The sequence below is a fragment of the Serinus canaria genome, chromosome 1 (assembly GCF_022539315.1).
Source record: "Serinus canaria isolate serCan28SL12 chromosome 1, serCan2020, whole genome shotgun sequence".
NCBI classification, from domain to species: domain Eukaryota; kingdom Metazoa; phylum Chordata; class Aves; order Passeriformes; family Fringillidae; genus Serinus; species Serinus canaria.
This window is the reverse complement of record NC_066313.1, coordinates 39,891,759-39,915,168: the sequence shown is the minus strand read 5'-3', so window position 1 is coordinate 39,915,168 and position 23,410 is coordinate 39,891,759. Positions and strand designations below refer to the sequence as shown.

Sequence of the window (23,410 nt, the reverse complement as noted above, 5' to 3'; positions counted from 1 at the left end):
ATTTTTTGAAAGATACAATAGAAGTAGTATAAAAAAAATCAGTTGTAACAGTGCATTTAATTTTATATACTTAAAAAAACCAGAATCCACTGAGTATGAAAAATACAAACTTAAGGTTCTTTTATTTCCTGCCAATATTTACTTCAACTAAAACTTGCTGACATCTGAGACTAGATCATGCATTGAATTACAAATTTTTTATTTCTGAGGGCCTTTTTGTATTTCAATATACAGACAGGATTTTCCTAAATAGGACTGATTCTTCAAACACAGTCTTCAAAATACTCCCATCACTTTACTCCTTAATTCATGTCACTTCTTGTGTGACCAAAAAAATTATCAATTACTGCTACTATTATCATAAAAATGCTGACCACCATATGCATATTTCAATCATTTGCAGTACCTCCTTTTCATTCCTGGGGCATTAGTTTTCATGCAGCAGTAATGCATACTGTGTATGTAATTCTCACAAAATCTTTCAGTGTAAATGGTTATGTATACATAACATATGAGAAATCATTTAGGAAATCCAGATTTCAATGGTATGTCCTCTTGCTCTATCTTTTTACAGTGTACTTTGCATACAAATGAGAGCATAGCAACAGTGCACATGATTCATGATGAGAAATGCAAATGTGTCAGCAACATGCACATGGTCCAGTGAGATGAATGCAGCCTGAGGTCAAGACTGTAGCTGTTCCACAGATCACAAAAACTATCAGCCAGGTACCCTGAAGGTCATATTCTGGAAAGATGCTCCTAACAGTACCATGTTGGGGTTTTTGGACAGATCTGTACCTGAGCCCTAAACAACTCAAAATTCATTATAAAACACAAGAGTTTCTGCCTGAGATTTACTACTGTCCATCAATGTTAGAAACTGGTAATCTTGAAATATGAACCCATCACTGTCTGCATATTTGTGCAGTTGAATTAAAGATAGCACCAATCCTATCTGGAGTTCCTCGAAAACCTGGTGCCAAATGAACACGAATTTGAACAAGAACGAAGGAGAATTCATGTGTCAGTTTAATACTTTAATTATTTTCACCTATTGTACATCTTGAACACCATATTCAAAAGCCTGTTACTGCAACAGGTAAACAACCTTAAAAAATCTGTAAGTCAAAACTAGCAAAAACTCTCAAACATTCCAGACTATCCCAGATCAAATCCTTCATATGACACAGTAATTTCATATCTAGTCTAAACAGAATAAAATAAACAAGACATAAAGCAGTTTGCTGTTTGGTAGAGTTTTTTTGGTCTGTTAAATTTAAGCATCCTGCAGCCAGAAAAAAATGCTCACTTTAATCAAAAATTTAACTAAGACAAGAGCACATCTCTGATGTCATGATAATCCTCACAAGAAATTAATCATTTCCCTTGTTCTTCCTTCTCCTTGAAGGAATTTGTATGAAGAAAGTGTAGACAATGTCCTCTCCTCCTTCCCTCCAGTGTCTCTTTTCATTCAGTTGTGTTTCCATAATATTTTTGCCTGTCCCAAGCAAACAAGATTCACAGAATCTCTTCCACACTTCTGTAGCAGTATCACTTAGTTCATGAATCACAAAATAACCCCATGAAGGCAGAAGCAATTTTCAGAGGGACAGGAACTGAGGTTATCAGGATCTTATTTTGCAATGAATTCAGAGACAATAAAGGCACCAGAAATATCCAAGTTTTTCTCATTTCTGAATATGACCCAACGTATATGTGATGAAAAATACTTCCAAGTATAAAAGCTAATAAAAGTGGCAAATGTTTTACAATATAGCAAACAAATTACTACCTGAGGGATATAATTTCTTCTTTCTTGGCACACAGCATGAAACCATGCTAAACAGAAGAGAGAATGTGCTCTAGACAAATTTCCCTTTTTGTTGATTTGCTCTGGTGTCCAAGATTCATAAGTTCGCAAGAGATTTTTTTTGAGGCCTGGAGGTGCCTGCATTGGAAGGAAAAACACTGTTCAAGACAGAAAACCTGGTATTTTTATGTGCTATTTTCTTAGACTATAACCTGGAATTTGTAACTTAATGAAATGACAATAAGTATTTAACAGAATAAAATTTAACAAGAAAAAAAAGTTTGTAATAAATGGCCTAACAGAATGATTCCATAGTGAAAATAGACATACTGAAGGAAATGGTAACCAGGAGCAACTTACAGGACTGTACTACACTAAAATAACTTAGTGAAAGCATAGTACTCTATGAAAACACATCAGCATAAAGTAAACTCAATTGTTTTCAACCAAAAGAACCTTTTTTCTGATTTTACAACCTCAACTACCAATTACTTCTGATATGTGATGAATGTCAAATTGTTTCATGCCATCCCCACACTCTGTTAGGTAGCATATAAATATGGTATGAATTTATGATAAAACACCAGTTCTCAGATTTAGTGGCAGGTAATGCTCACAAGCACTAGAAATAACTGCATTTAAGGTGTAGGCAGTAGCCAAAGTCAAAGTGCATAAAAGTAAAAACAACTGCATACTCAGCCATTCTCAAATTATTTACAAGTGTGAAGACAAACATAAATTTTGAAGATATTGAAATTACAATGTTGTGTTTCTAGAAATGCTCGTTGTTCTTTCTTTCCTTGAAAAATGGCTTTTGGTGTTTCCATAAGATTACCATTGTTGCTTCTGACAAATAATTGCAAAATACTGTAGTAACATGACTTTTTTTTAAGATCTGTATCTTCATTGGTAACATTCTACATACATTAGAATATACTACAACCATACAATAATCAAATACCATTTTTCAAGTCACTGCTTGTAGGTACAAAATATTAACTGCAACTGGAACGGGAAGAAAAATGATTTAGAGTGCTGCATTTGTGCAAAGTTCCAATTATTCCAAAGATAGTGGAATGAGTAACACAGTCCTGCAGTTTGTGCACCATTAAAGACCTCAATATAAGCAAGAAAGAACTGTAAAAACTTTAAAATACCTGACGTCAATGTAAATGTATAAGTATTTCAGCTTCTATAAAGTCAGCAACATTGGACTCTTAAAGGTCAAAGTTTCTTGAATTAGCTGCAGGCAAAATCTCCAGACTCCATTATCAATGGAAGACTTAGAAGCACTCCTACTAATGATTTCCATTTTGGACATCACTGCTTAAGTGCATTTATGATTAGACTACTTTCCAATCAGTTGGAGGAACACAGTCCCAGTTATTCCTTAAGCTGAGCCATTTCAAATGCAAAGCTCTCAATTTTGAGAAAAGGCTTTTAACTGTATGTTGTGCTGTATGGAAGGAGAGCCAGTTTTTGTTGAAAGAGTCCAGTGAATATAAAGCTCTAAGGCCAAAAAGGAAAATAAGGAAGGGAAAGTGGGATTGTGTGATCTTCAGATGAGGCTTATTAATGAAGGAGAAATTCCTTGTTTTCCATCCATGTAACAACACTTGAATAGATTTTTGTTTTTAAGAAAAAGTGATTAAATGCACAAAAGATTGTGAAGCACAAAACAGAACAACTAGCTCTCCGATGTCAACTTATTTTCAGTTCACACTTTCATTTGAAAAAGCATCTAGAAAAAAGAATCCTTCAAGGTGAGCTCGTATTTTTTGTATTACAAGTAATTGAAATGTAAGTAAAACCATTTGTACTATCTAAACATATAGTTTGCTATACATCAAGGTTCATTCAATGTAAGAATCTAATAAAAGCTTTCCAAACAGATCTTACTTCATAAGTTATTTTCAGACTTGATTGAAGCAAAATTGGAGTAAACTTTGGATGAACTTCCGTAGTAAGCCAAAGACGAAAGTTTGGTTGAGGATGTAATGTATTCAGCTCCTATTAAAGAGATGTTATATATTGAAATAGGCTTTGAGGTGATTGGGGTTTTTTATACATAGAACAGTATTTATAAAATTACAGTATCTTGGATTAGAAAGTTAGGTTTATTTAAAAAACCGACAGTTGCTTTTACACATAAGGCTATAGTTCAAGATGGGTTGCCTCCACACATTCTATATGATTGCTGAGCTCAAATCTGAAGTTCATCCTAGCTGTGTCAAAATATTTGCACCTTTCTCTTAGACACTAAATTCAGGACATAAAAATATAGAGCAGTCCTTTACTTCTTTTAAGTACGATAACACCAGAAGGATACATCAAAAATGATGAAGGCTTGCAATGTGGGCTGCATATCAACAACAGATCTCAATGACTTTCAACACCGGCACAGCTATATAAATTTCTTTTTCTTCAAGTACTTGTTGTATGAACCCTTCATGTATCATGACTCACAGAAAACTGAAGATTGGAAAATTAGGTTCTAAGAGAAATACTGTCAAAAGTTTTTCAAATATAAAGGCTTCACAAAAATATATAATTATTGAATATATGGAAACACACTGCTGGTGCTTTAAGCTCAGCTGAAACCCACACATTTGTCATCAAAGACCCTAAAGTTGTCTGACAAGTGGTTTCAGAACAGAGTCAAGAGTTTTGTGTATATGTATTGGAAGAAATTTAGCTCAGAAACCTCTTGAAAGACTTTCTCACAAGCCATTCATTCTGATAATCTCTAGACCATAATTATTATCATTTTGTTTTCAGTGTTTTTAGTAAAGAAAATAATCGGAAAAACTGTTACTTGTTCAGCTACTTAAGTAACATGACAACTATAAGTAGTACATAGTATAATGGAATTGTGAAACTTGGAAGGAACCACCAGAGACTTCCTAGTCCAACTCTGTGCTCAAAGCAGAGCCAGATACAAGTTGCCCAGACCTGTAGCCAGTCAGGTTTTCAGTATCTCCAAGGATGGAGAATCAGTAGCTTCTCTAGGCAGCCTGTTCCAGCTGTTTGACCACCCTCACACTAAAATAAGTTTTATCATATATTTAAATAGTATTTCCTGTATGTTAGTTTATGCCCATGACCTCTTGTCCTGTCATGGGATACCACTGAAAAGGGTCTGACTCAGTCTCCTTTACTCTTTCCCACCAGCCAATACACAAAAGACTAAGATTCCCTCTGAGGCTTCTCATTCCCAGGCTGAACAGTCCCAGTTCTCTCAGTTTCTCTTCATATGATACATGCTCCAGTTCCTTCATCACCTTTGCAGCCCTTTACTGAACTGGTTCCAGTATGCCCATGTCTCTCTTGCACTGGCTAGCTAAATAGTGGACACAGAACTCCAAGTGTGTCTCACCAGTGCTGAGGAGAAGGATAACCTCCCTCCACTTGCTGGCAACACTGTCTAAAACAGCCCAGGATGCCAGTGGTCTTTGCTGTAAAATAATTTTGCTGGCTCATGGTCCCCTTCTTACCCACCAGGACTCCCAAATCTTTTTTGCCAAGCTGTTTTTCAGCCAGCTTGTCCCCACACTGTTTGGGTGGCTGGACTTACTCCTTCTCATGGGAAGCTGAGAAGGAGTAAGTCCAGCTGACCTTCACAATGTTCTTGTCAGCCTACTTCTCCAGTCTATCAAGGTCCTTTTGAATGAAAGTACACTCATCTGTTACATCAATAATTTCCCTGAGGTTTTTATCATCTCTGCTTGCTGAGGATGCACTTTGTTCCATTATTCACCTCATTAATTGGGATATTAAACAATGTTGGCCACAGGATCAATGCCTAGAGCCCAATGCTGATGACTGGCTCCAACTGGATTTTTTGATTTTGAAAGTAACTCTTTGAGTTACACAATTAGGCCAGTTTTCAATCTACCTCACTGTGGTACATTTTGGGTCCATATTCAAAGACTGTGAAAACTGAATTTCTGTACCTGGATGGAACTGACTTATGAATATGCAGCATTCTCTTGGGAGGATGTTCAAATGTAAGAATTACATAGCCTCACACTTGCTAATGGTATGCAAAACAGGCAAGGGGGATGTGCAGAGTCAAACATCAGCAGATCTTAGTCTATATTAAGCTCAGCAAGAAGTTTAACACATTCAGTATTACGTTCATGTGGAAGGAATAAGACCCTCCTGACATATATCCATATTTTAATACTTACAAGATCTGAAATTTTATATTCAGAAAGGAGCTTACAAACATTTCGTTACTGTTGACTGCCTTGTTCAGACTACATGACACACACATCAGTGTTATCTTGCTTTGCCTTTACATTTTTTCAGAATGGATTATAGGAATGCTGAAGGTACATGCCATAGGGTTTCTGCTAGACAAATGACAGACTCCAAGCTCATGTCCATGGACTATGCTTTATAAAAATCATTGAAAACTGGAAAATTAAGACTGTAGCAAATGTTGAAGGAATTCCATTTTTTTCTTCTGACTTTGTTTTGAGGATTTCATGGTGATGTTCATGAAAAGTATATCATATAAAATCAATTTTAATTAGCAAGTTAGTAATTTTATATGCCAAAACGTCATGTTTCATATAAAATATGAGACATTTTAATTTCAAATTAGCAAAAGCCTCCTAGTGACTCAGCCTGAGTCTGCTCTTCAAAAAAGAGAAAAAAAACAACCTACTAAAAAGAAAGTCCTAGAACTAAGGGGGGAAAAATTAAATTCAAGCATACATAGATTCATAGTTCATGAAAAAACATTGGTAGTATCCCATAAAATACCAGAAGTCCTAACTGGAGCATTTGGTCACTCACTGTGGTAGAAGTACTGTACATTGTATGAAAATTGAAGCACTCACACAAGGAAGGGAGCTGCTTACATCTGAAGCAGTTCACCTTATTCACGACTGAGTAAACCACAAAAGTATATTTTTAAACTGCAATTTTAAACATCACCATGGAAATGCCTGAAATGCTTCTGAAATGCATTAGTTGCATACTAATTTTGTCTGGTTTCCCGTATCATCTTCTCTATTTACCCTCACCTTCTCCAATACAGGCAGCCAGGACGTAACGAGATGCAGGTTCTTCAAACACAGCCATTCTCCATTCTGAGCACATTCTCTTAAAGTTTGAATAGCCAGGTCAGCTTGGCCCTGGCCCATGGCAATCTGAAATGACAGACACAGTTGTATGAAGAATCTCTCATAACTCGTCTAACAGTTAAATACAAAATCGTGTTTTCAAGTTAGGAATACATACATTAAAATAAAAGAGTGCTAAAGACAACTAGAATTTTCTCTAATGTGATAGGTTACTAAAGTAGGGAAAAGATCAGGGAAAATAAGTTTTTCTTTGCAACTTTTCTAGCCAGTTTCTGTACAAACAACATTACTGAGTCTTTTAATGGAAAAAAACCATACATCACTTGGTGACAGTGATTGTATTCTCTGGGAAGTCAAAAAGTAATTTAAATAACAATGACTAAAGTGCATTACTGCAGAAAAGCAAATATAAGAGAGAAATGAGAACTAAGTTTCTTTTGAGTAGAAGTTAGGAGTACTTTCTTTGAAGAGAAATACTCAATTTTGCTGGGATATACGAATAGTTTACCATATACTCCTTTCTTCACTTTTTATACTACCATATTAGTTTTACCTTACAATCTATTTGGAAGATAAAGATAACAAAAAACGCTGAACCAAACAAGTTGAAAATAAAGAGGTCATGGCCAATGTGAAAAGTCTCATCTTTGCATTAAGATTCTCTGCCTAAGTAGAACTGAGCACAATATCTTAAAATAATGGAAAATAGCCAAAAGAAGACAACTGAAAGTCACTAGCGATACAGTAGCAGACAGCACAAATTTAGCACTCTGTTCTTTATCCCATGTGAGAAATATATCAACAGAAAAGAAAATTCTATCTTTTATGTTCTATTCAAATTACATGAGAAAGTGTAGGAAAAAACCCAAAAAATATTCTCATTAGTGTAGCAACTTTCAGGTGATTTAACTTTGAGTCCTGATCCTTAATTGAAGACCATACTATGTTACATTTTGAAAGTCCAACATATAAAGAATATTTAGAGATAAACATGAAAATGCATGCAGCAGAGTAAGAAATATGAATCCTGCAATGTTCACAGCTAGATAAGATAGCAGTAGGATCTAAATATTTACTGTTTGATGGGAAAAATATATTATATCAGTTAATGTTCCAGGAAAGGAACAATTTCAAGGACTATTTAAAAGCAACATTAAATTTGACATTTTCCATTTCTATGCTAACCAGTTATCACCTAGATAACAACTTCCCTCCCCTTAATATGTCAAATGACAGAAAGAAATATTTTTCAGAAAGCTATAAAGCATATTGTTATTGTGCATTGGGAATATTAAGAAACCACTTGATTCATATAATAATTTGAATTGGAATGGATCCTGGAAGATATCTAGTCCAATCTCCTGCTCAAGGTAGGAGAGATTAAAGATGCTAAAGATTAAATCAGGGGCTCACAGCTTTGTCCAGTGGATTCTTGGAAACCTTCAAGGATGTAAAATTTCTCAAAACATTTTACAGAATTTCACAATATACCTAAGTATTCAAAACCACTGAACACCTGATTTATGTTTTCTATTGAAGAAAGAAATGTGCAAATCCTATAAGCAGAGGAAAAGATGAAGTCTAGTTTTTAGTGGGTTTTGCTTGTTTCAATTACTCCACACTAAAAAAGATAATGCTGCAGCATTTATAACAATTCTCAGACTCTTTTGTTCCTTTCCATCCATTTTCTCATTTTTTCCTTCTCCACACTGGAGGAATGTCTCTTGTTTGGATTCTGCTTCTGTGATCATGACTAATTGAGTGTCTCCAGTCCATTTTGCCAGTGGAATGAGAAGTTAGTGTCAAGACAGGTGGAAACAACAAAACACCACAGACACCAAACTATGATTTTACTTACTAACTTCCTTAGAAAACAAAGTAAAACAGATATTACTACAGCAAAATTTTACACATAGTGGTTTTTAATCACTACACTTATCTAAGACTGACCTGATGGTAGCACTCAGTATTTCTTTCAACATTGGCAAGTTCCTGTAATTCTTGAGAAGGATCAGCACCAGGAGAAATTATTATCAAGATGGGCTCAATTTCCAGTGTCTCTTTATACAGACGTTTCATATTCAGAGGTGATGGAGATAATTCTTTTATTCCTATAATTAGAATTAGAATTATTATGGAAATAAAGCAACTGCACATGATGGAGAGCTTCATTACCCACTCTAGAATTCATCTGGCTGTCAAGTGTTTTGTCCAGCAGATGCCATCAAACTGGTTTTAAAATGAAGAAAATATCCTTACAACATGCAGGTAGGTATAAGGCACCCCATATTGAGAAGAAAAGTATTTCTGGATTTCCAGCTTGACAAATTGCAATCTTTATTTAGAATGTAGTCTAAATAAAGTGTACAAAACATACAAAAAGAGAGGAGTGGAATAAGAAGATATGCTATTTGCTAAATGTAATTGCAGTGTGTATGTCCACATGCAGAACTTCTCTCTTTACTGCCTTGAAAGCCTTAATTATTCAGCCTACATGGTTCTTGGTACTATGATTACTTACATCTATTATTTGTTTTAATATACAACTTAAATGTCTAAAATGTTGACCTAGTAAAGGCAAGGTATTTATACATGAGGCCAAAGATACATGTATACGTGTATCATAAATTTAATAGTGTTAACCACATGTTTTCATGTATCTTTAGACCAGCATCTAACCAGTGAAGCATTGAGAGCAACAGGAAATCACAACATATAGTAAGACAGAAGAGCCCAAATCAGTGACATCTATGCCACAACTACTAAAAGATGCAATGCACACTTCCTTGAGGATGAAGTCTGGATGCTATTGTATGTTGCACATAGAACAATGCCATATCATTTGTACCATAGAATCATGGAACAGTTTATACTGGGACCTCAAAGATCATCTGGTTCTAATCCCCCACCATGGGCAGGGGCACTTTCCACTAGGCCAAGTTGCTCAGAGTCCTATCTAGCCTGGACTTGAATGTTTACAGGGATGGGGCATCCACAGTTTCTCTGGGCACTCTGTTCCAGTGCCTCTCTACTCTCACAGGAAAGAATTTCATCCAAATATCTAATGTAAATATTCTCTCTTTCAGTTTGAAGTCGTTCCTCCTTGTCCTGTTACTACATACTTTCTTGTGAGCCCCTTTAAGTACTGGAAGGCTGTTACCATGGTTCATTTCTGTACAGCATGTACAATAAAGAAATAAGCATGCTTCAGGTGTTACAAAATACATTTGTAGAAAATTCTTATGAACATTATCCTCAAAAGAAATTATTTTACTCCTTCTTCATCCATAAATTTCAAAATATAGGTAAAAAGTGAGAAAAGAAAAAAATATCTGGATAAAACAGAATTGAAAGGCTTTCTTTTAGGATATACAGCTCTTTTGGAATTCATTTTTTCTCGCAGGAAAACTGCCAAATGAGATTGGAAACTTAATGGCTTCCTTTAGAAGCCTATGTGAAACAGTTTGTTTAAGTTGTTTCAGGGCAAGGACACTCAAAAAGACAAGGCAGAAAAAAACTACGAAAAAATATTCATACAAGCATGACATTTTTTACTGGTTAAAAAGTGCTAATCAGGATTTCACTGATCTCACTGACACGTATGAAAAATCGGTGGATGATTTGTGGATGATTTAGTGGTTTTGAAAACCCAAACAGAGTCAATGGTATTCTGCCTTCCTTGGTAAGGCTGGAGCTTCACTCAACAAAAACATTCCCTTGTTCATCATTGCTCCAAGGAACTGGCCCCAACACAAGTAATTTATGTAATACATTAACATTTGGAAGACAGTAAGCAAGCAAATACATTTACTCTGCATTTAGGTCTCTGCTGGTTTTTGAGCCACACACACAGCAGATCACTCTTGTCATTTGAGTCCAGCAGGCAGGGACGTTGGCAGCATGGGCTATGTCACCATGGCAAACATACCCTCTCCAACTACTAATAATGTTTGACAGATAAGCTATACCTTAATGCTGAAAATCCCAGTCTGGCTGACAGATATGGAGTCAACTTTGAGCAACAAATAATGTCCACAGACAGCATAAAGGAGTAAGATAAAGTGACTTTTAAAACTTACAGTGCTCACCCCAATGAGACACTCAAAACTGCCAAAAACTGAATGTTTTTATGTGCTGTACTGCAACATTAAGACTGTTTGGCACACAGGTTTCAACTTTGGATATAATAGATATGAGAGAGGAAATTGACTGACTAGAATAAATAGACAACCGTAGCATTGAACCACTGTAAATAATGTGTATTTTTAAACAATCAGTAAAAAAAATTACAGACCAAGAGCTCTACAAAAGTGACTGATATTAATGAAATAATCTTTTAAGACTCAATTTATAAAATCTCAAACGCAACAGTCCTTAAATGGTAAATTACACAGAATAATATTTATGGAAAATTTGAGTCTTAAGGAGAATGCTGCAGGGTAAAATTTAGAGAAAACCAGTTATCTTTCTTTCTTGATTACTCCAGTGTTCAAGAATTAATTAAAAGAATTTGAAAGATCTTTTTATTATATTTTAAATCACTGTGCAGAATAAACTGAATCATTTTAAAAGCACTTATAAGAATATTTTACATGAACAAAATCAGCAAACCATTTACAGTATATTTTCATATACTAAAACTTAGAGATTCCATAAGAACTATAATATAAAAGAGAAACACAGGACAAAAAAAGCTATTTAATTGTTGTGCAGAAATACCCTGGTGAAAATTTAACTTACCTAGGGTTTTACATGCAAAAAGAGCCATGGCACTCTGTAGTCTGTCTGGTCTGACAGCCTGGACCACAAGTACCTTAACATAAAATATATTCAGGGGAGATCAGTTGATAAAAGTATATAGTGATAATTTAAAATGCAAGACTCTTCTAAGAAGGATGAATTCTTTGAATTTATCTTCAGAACAAAGTTATTTTCTCTGAATATATAGAGCTATCTGATCATTCCTTTCCAAGATAATCAACTGTAATTGTCCTTTTTTAAGCAGCTTCTATCAATAGAATCATAAGATAGATCTACACCTAATGTCTACTTGTAAGCTACAAACTTTTCTGCAATATTTTAGAAGAAAAGCAGCTATGTGGGTAGCTAGAATGACAGAAAGCACACTTAGCTTTATACTAGTATCTAAATTCTATGCACATATACAGGCAGCAATGTCCTACTTGGAAGAGAAATATTTCTGGTTTCAGTTCAAACTAATTTATGAGTGACATATCAATCTAACAACGTAGTTTCAATATATTTAATAAACAGAAAATTCTTAATAAGAATTTCTGTATAAGAAACAAGATGCACTGATCATTCCAGATTTACTTTCCTATAAATGCAGACATTTTCTGACAACACAGTGCACACATAAGAAGCAGTCTTCAGCATTTCACTGAATCAAATATGACTCAGACAAATTCCTTCCCAAAATGGTTTGTTCCTAAATTGCATGTATGCTATTTCAAAAATTTTCCTCCTCCACAAAAAACTCCAAATAGACAGTAGCTAAGAGCCAATCAACATGGAACTACATTGTCTAATACCCCATCCTTTCTCTGGATGTCTTCACATAAAGTAACTTCAAAAGAAAAATCACAACATCATTTGAAAGTAACAACATCTTTTTTTCCATAAACACGAAAGTGATTATATTTTTCTCTTCCAGTGGAAAACAACCTTCAGGCTGAGGAAGGAACCTGCCTCTCCCATATTCTTGGTGTGTTCTTTATCACCAGGTTTTCAGAAGTCATTTTTCATTTCTTCTAGTCTATAGAAGCAGAGGCTGCTACTGCATTTTGTGTCAGATGTGTGAGCTTGCACATTCAGTGAAATAAGATGCTCAACAAGCCAACACATACAGCAGTTACAAAGCAACTGAAAGAATTTTAATACCTATTCATAAAATTAATTCTGTGCATATTTCTAAAGAACTTGTTAACTTAGAGGCTATACTTAGTTGCAGCTAATATCAACACTAAAAAGACACAGATAACAGAGAAGTAATGTGCACTATGGTAAAAAATATATTTAATTCTTAGATTTAAAATATGAATTAAACTGCAGGACCGTGTAGATACTGTCACTGCTTATAATTCAATCAGGCCAGGATGTAAAATTTACTTTCACTGATGAACTCATAATTAATATTATGAATGAAAAGATTACCTGCTGAAACAAAGAAATTCTTTTTGCAACAGGAGATGGAAAGTCTTGTTCACATACAGAGCTCTGAGAAAAAGTGCGCCACAGACTTTCATCTTCAAAGCAAAGTGTCTGATAGAGACCTGGGAGAGAAAGCTATGAAAAAAATAGTATAGATTTTACTGTAAAGAAGAATAGCCATTTGGGCATTGTATATTTTAATTTATTTCCAAATATCACTATGACCACTACAGTGCAAATCAAAAAATTCAATTTTAACCTTGGAGTTAGAGAAGAAAAGAGTAGATTTTAAAATTTACCACTTTTTTACCTGGAAAGACTAAATCTATATTTGCATTCTAATTTTAGTTTTAAACCTTAAGGTTCTTTGACTTTAAACTTTGGGCTTTACCTTTAAGTCCCTTCCTCTCATGATGATCTGCTATCTGGTATCAGTAATGGCTTGCTATCAGTGCATGCTACTGATTCACTCAGTTACCCAATTTCTGTTTGTTTGTTTGTTTAAACCTCTAACTATTATGCCTGCCACACCATTATTGTGATTGTTCCTGATTTCTGGTTAAAGAGAAATTAAATAGTGAACTCTGGGTTTAGCAAAAAACATCCTTGCCAAAGAGCAGTCAAGGGTTTTTTCCTTGCTGCTGAGCTACATGCAGGAGGAGAAGAGGCTAAGACAGAATTTCAGGACTAATATTTTCCTTTAGTTCCCTTCAGGATCAGAGGACTTCAACACTGGCCAATGCAAGAAAGAGTTTTTGTTTTAGTTCGGTCTGGGCAATCACAAATTCTATAACACCTATAAAGATGTACAGAGAATTCTGATGAGGAGAATATTAATTTCTGAATTAACAGTTTATGGCTTTTAATACACTATGAAGTGATTTGTGAAAGTCATTATACTAGTGAAATCTACAACTAAATATTGTTTGCAATTTTCCTTCTTTTATCCTATCAATAAAAATTGTAGAAGTTGGATAGATATGCAGTATTTTCTAATGTCAGTAAGATGACAGGTTCACTCACATGCACTGAAATTCATTATAGATGAGATAGAAATGTTCATCTAAAAGGCTCAGAAAAATGAGATTAAAATAAAAACAGAAAACACCTTTGGGGTTTTTTTAGGTGACTACATATTAAGCCATGGTTTCTGGAAGATAGAATAAACAGCTTAAAACTATGAAGTCTTTTGATCTGACAAATACATATCAGAGTATTTAAGTCCAAATTGCTGCCAAAACCAAAGTTCTTTAAATTTAAATTCAAGAGACCACACGATGCATTACCTTCAAAGATGCTACTGCCCAGACTCGGTCCTGTTCTATCCAAGAGGGAACCTGGTCACGAGCGCTTCTTTGTGAATCCTTGTGGAAGCAAGTTATATCACACACGTAAGCTATACAATCTTTCATGAAACACTATATTCAGTAATAAGGTTGTGAAACCCATGCTTTCTAATAAAAACATTCACAACAGCAATCTTTCTGCTCTCTTTTGCTAAGTTCATAAATGACATAACAAAAAAGCTACCGAAATATTTAAATACGAGACATACTGTTCACATTAACACTTGCTCAGCTACTTGAGCCTGAAAATACTTTACCCATTTAGAGGATCGTTACAACATTCTCAATTCTAAGTAATTTTTTACTCATAACAACTAACACAAATGATTGGCTATCTGAATATGCACTCTGAGAAACTGGCTTCAAAAAACAACTCCGTTGCACATATTTGCAATCATGAAGATGGCTCTTCACACAAAGAGCCAAACACCATTTCTGAACATCTCTGCAGTGGTAATTTGAACACAGCTTTATTTTTCTGCTCTTTAGATGTTTGGAATGGAGGAAGTTCTAAGGAATTTCTGTATTCACTATATTATTGTTATTAAAAGATCTTACAGTGCACATTAACCAGTCTGAGGAGTCTCTGAATGGAAATGTATTTGGATCTCTCAAGGAGTGAGCAACTTCAAAAGTAATCTTAAATGCTCACCAGAGAAAAACAGAAGCTTTCTTGTGGAAGGGTATCTCAGCCATGAGTTACAAAGTCTGAGAAAGAACAAAACTAGGAAATTTGGAAGACATTGTAGGAATAAATTTAACATGGGTCTGCAGTATACATTCCATTTGGGCTGAAGGGCACACAAGCACAATCTTTCCAAATCCTATGGATTGTGCCTTAGGTAGGGTAGAGGTAAGACTGGTATTAAATTCTATTATACAATCAGATCTCAAATTCCTCGAAAATGGCCTACAGCAAGAAATACTTATCACTCAATTCACAGACATTTAATTGAATTACAGTGACTCCAGACAGATAGAGGGGGACTTCTGCAGTCACTGAAATGCAAAGCCTGTAGTTGAGCCATCTAATGGCTAGAGAAACTGGATTTCAAGGATCATTTTAGCAACCAGCTGCCTGAGAAAAAGTACAAAAAGAGCAACTCCTACATGACTCTGGGAGGAGGGATTCAGAAATACTGATTTTAGTTACAGAAGAGGGCTGAAAACCTCCTCAAACATGAAATTTCAAATTGTCATCCCAGTCACAGAAAAACTAAAATAAAATACACAACAAAGGCAAAAAGATATCCAAATTTAAAAAACTACTTGCCATGTTCAAAAATTCTTTAATAAATTTATATCTTTATATTACTATGTGAAGAGTTACTTTTTTCTTTAATGTATGAATACAGTTAATTAAACAACATAGTAAGAATAAAACTTTAACTTTTCAGGATTAAAGTAATTGTTCCTTATTTCAAAATGAAATGAAAATAAATGTAGCTTACTGATTTTCTGATGGTGTCTCCAATGATCACACCAGTAAAAGTCTCCCATTCCTGGGTGGAATAAATGAACAACTCAGATAAGTCAGAAGACACCTTTAAGAACTAAGATTAATAGGTAGTGGCATGTAGACAGAGCAGGAAGATAAACAAATTAAATGCTAGATTCTGAAAGAGTTACAAGACATTTTTTAAATGCTAGGTGATGCTATCAGAATCAAATTCCTTTTGCAGACTCCAAGCTAAGTGGCTGCAGCGCTTTATAAGAAAAAAAGCAAAGGGGAAGTCCTAGACTTTCTCAGCCCGCAGTTCCTACCAGACTGCCCATCTACCAACTATCAGGAGGCAGCAAATGTAGCTGGCAAGGTCACACATCCTGCCTGGTGGGGCATCAGCAGCCCACACAGAACAGGTAACTATAGAAAGCATGACTGAATTTATGTATGATTAAAACTTTTAGACTTCGTATAAGTATCCAGGAAGACAATTTTAAATCATTTAGACAAGTATTTAAAACCACTAGAAATTACTTTATCCTGTATTTGGAGGCGGCAAGAAACAGACCAAAAATTCTTCATAAGTATTGAAATTTTGCATAAATAATACCTATATTCTATGATGAAGATTTTTGTATTAAAGGGAATAGTAACATCAGAAATTTAAAAATCAATTGACTAAGGGTAATACTGCTGATAAAACCCCAGCATAATATTTTGCATCCATCAGTCTCACCAAGTCTTTAAACAGCTCCCTCTTTCAGTTACAAACTGATGCTCATCTCCCAGTTACAAAGAAAATGCTTGTGCACACAAAAATGCATGGAGTATTTTTTGGTTTGTGCAATATTGTTATGAAGAAAAGAAGTACAATCTACAGGGAATATAAAACTACCTCAGAAAAATCTATACATATTGATTCAGAAAGAGAATGTCCCTACTGAGAACCAAGGCATTCTATAGTATGTTTTTGAAGTTGTACTATAAATTCCGTATTGCTATGTGAAAAAATATTTAACTGCAGAAGGTTCAATTCTTTTGGGACAGGGATTTAGAATACTAAATTCTCTAGCAGCATATTGAGCAATTCCTAGTCTCATCACATTAAAAGCTTTAGAAGAAATAATTTTAAAAGAATAACCACTTCAGCTTCATTTTCTTCACTAAATATTTTGTATAAGCACTCTTCTCTTAACAATTTAATGAAAATAACTTCTACCTTTCAGAGAAGTAAAAAAATATTGGTATTATTTTCTCTCTTGAGTATTCAGATACTGTAGAAATATGTATTACATATAACCTAGATTAAGCTGTCTAAGAGCTATAATAGCTGATGGAAATGCATGCTAAACAATAGAAACCAACACTTAGGGCTGTACTTTACAAACACTTAAGAAGCCAGGACTTAATTTAGTCTGAAAACTATTTGCAGGTTGCTGCCTTCATGACTTTAGAAAATCAAGAAAGATAAAGCAAAGTATTTTCAGAAGCTCAAATAAAATAATAAATATCGAATAGCAAACTTTGGATAATGAAGAGCAGCCAGGATATACTTCTGCTAACAAGATGAGTTATTTTTATGAGGCCACATCATTGCTGAAAGACTGGGATTTCACTTTGTCAATCCATATGCCTACAACAAAACAACTCCTTCATCGGAGGGCTCCAGACAACTTTTTTTGAACCTTGTACCTTAAGCTCACATATTTCATATAATCAAGTATATTATCTGATGTATTTCATATATTTACATATTTCATTTATTCAAATGTATTATCTGATTTTTACCTCTATAATGGGCTCTCCTCTCTTGAACTGACATCTACTATCATTTGATGTCTCTTCTGGTCTCCAGCTTCTAGTACAGAAAGCCATGGTTTTGTCTCTCCATTTCTTGGAGGTACTTTACATAATTAAATGTGTCTTGACTCAGGATAATCAGCCACGTTTAAGCAATTGTATTAAGTCAATTATGCATACTGTTTCACTGCAGGCAGACTTCATAGGATTAATCTGACTACACTACAGACAACTACAATTAAGTCCTACACTTACTGACAAAAAACTTTTTATCTACTTATTTACTCTTCATATTAAATTTGAATAAAAAGCTTGGAGATTTTCTTCTTCAACACTTACATTCTCTTGAAAAAGCTCAGGGTGCATTCCTCGTACAAAATGTAGAGCAAACATTAGCTGATCAGCCTGAAATAAAAGCAGTAAAAATGTATTTATATGCTCAGAAAAAGTCCTATTTCTGGTTCTTTTTTATAAGTAACATTTCTTTAAAAGAACACCTCAAATTCCACAGTAATGACTTAGTGACATATACCCTAATACAAAATTGATACATCCTTCTGCAAGTTAGAGACAAAAACTAACTCAAAGTGGGCTGTGGAGTGGAGACTTAAGAGGCCCCTACTAGGAATTAGAATCAAGTTTTGCAAGGCACTGAAGTTCTCATTTTATTGATAAAATAAAATGTTTGTTCTTAGTGTCGCATGAACATTATACGACACTAAGAACAAACCACACCATTTAACTTTTTCATCTTCTCAAAGAAATCTGCAAGCAAATCCATATCACAAATGCACATTAGGATGCTCCCTGGATGATCTAGTATCCAAAATTTGAACAAGAATCGTTTAGAAGAACACTAAGTGGCCCAGACAAAACCTGCTTTGACAAATTAAAGAGGAAAGATGGGCCAGTTCAATTGCTCAGGTAAATTTCTTGGCACCACTTCATTTAGCAGCATTCATGAAGCCTATGTACACAGAAATAATCACCACAGACAGACAAAATCCTTCTTCTTGATTCCAACAAGCTTCAAAAGGGTATGAAGTCATATCAGCTACAGCATTTATGAAGACACTAGTAAAGCCTCAGTGTCATAAAAGTCTTTAAAAATTTTCATGGATAAAAGGGAGAATCAGCAGTGAATCATGGATGGTGTAAAGAGTTTATTTGTTCTCTTCATTATTACAACACAGTAATAAACTGGATGGACCATTGCAACTGCACAGTTAACACATTTTCAGTATTTTCTAAACTCCAGTCTGATTACACTTAAAATCTTTCCTACTAGAAATCTCATTTCTGACTTGCATTTTCTTATATATAAAAATTGCTGCCTTCCATATTCACAAGGTGTAATGACTTAGCGGAAGGCTTCACATACTTATGACTTCAAAGACAAACACTAATTATTATGAGACTATTTCATGAGATTCCACTTGGACTTTGATAAACAAAACCCCTTAGAAAGAACTGCTACCCCTGTATCCTCTATCCTCAATACAGCATTGCTGGACTGGGGGACAGAGGTAGGAGGTGGTGTAAAATCTTCAAGATGTCGCCATTCTCACAGACCAAACTACAGACTTGCACGATTTTTACTGCTCAAACCATATATGCAGATCTACTGTGCTTTCTTCAGCCTGGTACTGTGAGACAAACACCTGTTATGACAGTTTCATGTGTAAGTAAAAATTTAAACTAAAAATGAAAGGCTTAGCTTTCCTAGGTTTTCAGTAAGAAAGTAAGAAGCGAAAAGACACCTGACTGAAATTAAGAATAAATACACTAAGAACATTTTTTGTAAGAAGAACAAGGAGCAGACAGAAACAAAAAGGTAGCAGGCAGACCTTTGGAAAAGGCCATGAAAATAAAAAGGCTAATATCACAATGTAAGACTTATAAAAACATAAAATCATCTAGGTTGGAGATAAGATCCCCAAGTCCAAACATCACCCTAACAAACCCACTTCTGTTTTCTTTTTAAAAAAACACAGACCAAAATACAAAGAACTCCCAAATAATCACACAAAACCTTATATTTAGGAATGCAAGAAATAAAAGGGAACGTAAAATGAGTGCTCAGAAAACTGTGATGCCCATGACTGACTCTGAAGCCAGAATGAGGCAGGGAGGTAGAGCTCTGTGGAGAAATGTGCATCAGCAATATTAATTTGGTCATACACTGATTTTAAGTCTTCTTTTAGCATGTCAGTTACTGATAGTGTAATGTTTTGCATCTATTACACAATACTGCTTATTGAAGTAGATCAAGTGTTGGCTGCTGAAAGAAAACTTTCAAACCCAGTGCACTGTATAAAACCCAAAAAAACCCCACCAATCTTACCTTAAACAAACAACGACAGACGTATTCATACACTGTATGTTTCAATGAGCCAATAAGCAGCTTGATTCTTTCCTCAGTATTACATGAATCCTAAAAAAGAAATTTCAGATTTCTAAAATTCTTGTGGAAGTAAAAAACTTTCCACGTACTTTGCAAATTTCAGCAAAATGACATAAATAATCTGGACTCTATGTGATACTAGTTCTAAAAACATATTAAGTTCATCTGCAGTTATCAATGACTCAATGGGAAATTCATGCTGAAGTATTAAGAAATGAATACTTTAGCATTGAATATTTTGACTATGAACATGACACAACTTTGTGTATAGGAGAAATACACTGAGAATGGGAGGACATTTCCTTCTCCTAACATTAATATCATTAAAATCTCATCATTGTCACTTGATAAACAAGTGCTTATTAATTGAATTACTATATTCAATACTACTAAACAAGTATGTTGATCTTAAGTGTAGTTAATAAACTTCTGGTCAAATTTGGCCCAACTGAAATGAACACTGTAGAAAACAGTAAGTGCACACTGCTCTTCAAAGCTCATAGATTGAAAAAATAATTCTAACAGGGAAAAATTTGAAAGATAGGACAAAAGAAGAAAGGGACTGGGGGGTAGGGAGTGTGTTACAGGTAGGATGACTTCCTTTCTACCACGCTGGAATTTGAAGAGACGAGTTTAAGAAGGGCAATTGTGCAACTGATTTGCCTAATAGCTTTCCCATGTCTAATAGATTTCTTGGCATGAAAAATGGGATAGAGGAGAAGGAAAAAAGAAAGCAAGCAACAAAGGCAAAACCAGAAGCTGAGCTTTAAATAGGTAACATTACAGGCAGGAAAAAAAATTATGAAGGAGTGTGAGTAGGAACAGAAGTTAAAACATCATGTTGTGGAAAAGAAGTAATAGGAGCTTCAAAGAGGGTCAGTTCACATGGTCAGAACTGTGCTCCTAGTAATGACTGGAGCTGAAGGAGAGTTGTAATCACAGATGCCAGAACAAAGGGGAAACCAAAGGAAACATGATGAAAGGCTGGTGAATGACTTTCTAAGTAAAAACAAAGAGAAATATGAAGAATTTTGGAGATGCTTAATAAAAAGAAAATGCACTATTACTCAGTGTGGGTATTTTGATCTAAGGAGTGAGGTTACAAGAGATAAATCCATTCTTTGCTTCAATAAGAATATACTGGTCTAAGAATACAGAAGAATAAAAAATAAATTTTACACAGGACAGGCTGCAGGCATGCTTACAGAATGTAAAAAAGTAGATAAAGTAATGACCTTCCTTCGGGTAAATGAACCATGTAGAAATAGAGGTATTTTCTTATTCTACCCCTTGCTGATAAAATTAGCATTTCAGATCATTAATTTATTTAAATAAAGACCTCAGTAAACTTATAATCAGCCTTTGTTTTCCTAATTCACCATAGACAAAGAACAAGCCTGAAATTACAAAGAGTTACTTTGCTTTCAGATGGTAGAGAAATTCTGTGATTTATATACAACATAATTTAGAAGGGCATCTACCTGTATTCTGAACATCTAAAGCCCAACAGGTCAGCATCACAACTTATTATACACTTCATCATCAGTTATTTTGAGCTTTTTTTAAAAAATGTCCGGAGTGACTAATAAATTCTAGGGATCAAAGCAGATGGACTCCTCTGCAGCATTAGCAGCTTCAGAAGAAGAGCATGTACCTGCTCGCTTTGCAGAGCCCTTTGGAAAAGCCGCAGGAACGCCGCCAAACTAAAGCGGTACATATTATTAATTTTGGACAAGTCAGAGATGATGAAGTACATCTTGCTAGCACTCTCAGCCAAAGGGAGATAGGCATCCCTCTCCTGTGGAGGAAAACAACACACACATAAGAAAGCCAGGTGCATTACTGCCACCTACTGATTATTGCATAAACATTTACTCAGCCCACTGAGGAAACATTCCTATGACTCCCACTGATTTGGAAAACAGAATCTTTTCCAAGGCCTCAAATTGATGGATCAGCACTCCAGATTCAACACTGCACTGAGATTTCAAAATTGGAAAAAAAATTTTTTATTAAAAAATCCTTTAGGGATTTTTTTATGCAGAACACATTGGAAATTAATCTCTAGGGCACTAAGGTCTTTTCCCACCACAGAACACATCCCAAAACTCAATAGGAAATTTTAAACTAAACAAATAGAACACAGAAGAAAACTCTGCAATCTGTCACAAAAACAGGATGTCAGATGAATAGCATCAGCAATGATCTAAACTTTTCCAATAGCAAGGGGCATATTAAGCAAAAACACCCATATGAACTATAATGTTTGCAATAGTGGATGGCAAAAATAAAGTCAAAACCCATTACTTGCCAAAATTCCTTTAATTCAAACTGGCAGACTTTAAACTGTGTAAGTACTCAGCATATACAGAACAAAGCATTTTAATTACTGAAAATCCTGCATGTACTTTCATACCCCAAATATCATTTACCCAAAGAGAACCAATATAATATGTTACTCATCCTATCACCCCATGGATGTATGTATCTTCTCTAGAGAGAAGATGAATATTTTTAGCAGGAGAAAAACGGTAGTTTAAAGATTAAAATATTCTTCTACCTTATCAAGGAAACTCTGAAGTCTGAAAGATTCAGCCAGTGATTCTTGAATGAGCGCACTGCTTGCTTTAGTTTGATTCAAAGATTCAATCAGTTCCTTATTTTCTAGTATATTGCCTTGTGATGTGGCAAGTGTCTGGAAAAAGAAAGTCATCAATGTTATATTAAAAAAAAAATCCTCTAAAGTAACCATTTTGGAAGCTATCTTCCTGATTTGTATGTATTTCTGAATCACTGAACGGATCAAGAGTTCTCAAAAACAGACGGTTACTCCAAAAACTGTGGCATTTTTTAAAGAAGTATGGAAAATACAGCTCAAGAACATATTCCAAAAATCCAGACTGCCATATTCTGGAACATAGGTTATCAGCAGGCTTTTGAGAATGACTTCTATGATTAAAGTCAAAGGCACTAACATTCCCATGGTAAACACAGATTAGAGTATTTCTTTCTTGTGTTTAATTTCTCATTTAACCTGAAGTTGGCAAATTGTAAAAACTTCCTATACTCAGTCATTCATGAATTCATTTTCCTTCAAAAGAATTCCAGCTCTCACAGAATTCTCATCTCCAACTGAGATGAATATTCACATTACAACAATTTGAGTTTCATAATCAATGATCACTCTAAAATCCTTGGGATTGCCTCACATTTTTCCTGAGTTCTCCTCATTAAATTAAGTGATTAAGCAATTACTCTCACTTCTAAGAAGTGGGAAAAGCTTGAGTAGTTCACTTATATCTAAGGCTTTTTACTAACCTCCAGTAAATCTTACATCAA

General features: G+C 34.8%; 1 protein-coding gene across 1 annotated transcript in view; it reads right to left on the bottom strand.

Annotated features, from left to right (window-relative positions):
* Positions 1-23,410, bottom strand: part of DYNC2H1 (dynein cytoplasmic 2 heavy chain 1) — a 144,498-nt gene that overhangs the window by 55,029 nt on the left and 66,059 nt on the right. The window contains exons 68-79 of the mRNA XM_018908438.3: positions 22,632-22,766; positions 21,726-21,869; positions 20,012-20,101; positions 18,007-18,072; positions 15,875-15,925; positions 14,364-14,441; positions 13,081-13,212; positions 11,647-11,719; positions 8,857-9,017; positions 6,847-6,972; positions 3,713-3,823; positions 1,796-1,951 (exon numbers count right to left, since the gene is read on the bottom strand). Of these exons, the coding sequence (XP_018763983.3) occupies positions 1,796-1,951; positions 3,713-3,823; positions 6,847-6,972; positions 8,857-9,017; positions 11,647-11,719; positions 13,081-13,212; positions 14,364-14,441; positions 15,875-15,925; positions 18,007-18,072; positions 20,012-20,101; positions 21,726-21,869; positions 22,632-22,766 (1,323 nt within the window). The remainder of the gene's footprint in view (positions 1-1,795; positions 1,952-3,712; positions 3,824-6,846; positions 6,973-8,856; positions 9,018-11,646; positions 11,720-13,080; positions 13,213-14,363; positions 14,442-15,874; positions 15,926-18,006; positions 18,073-20,011; positions 20,102-21,725; positions 21,870-22,631; positions 22,767-23,410) is intronic.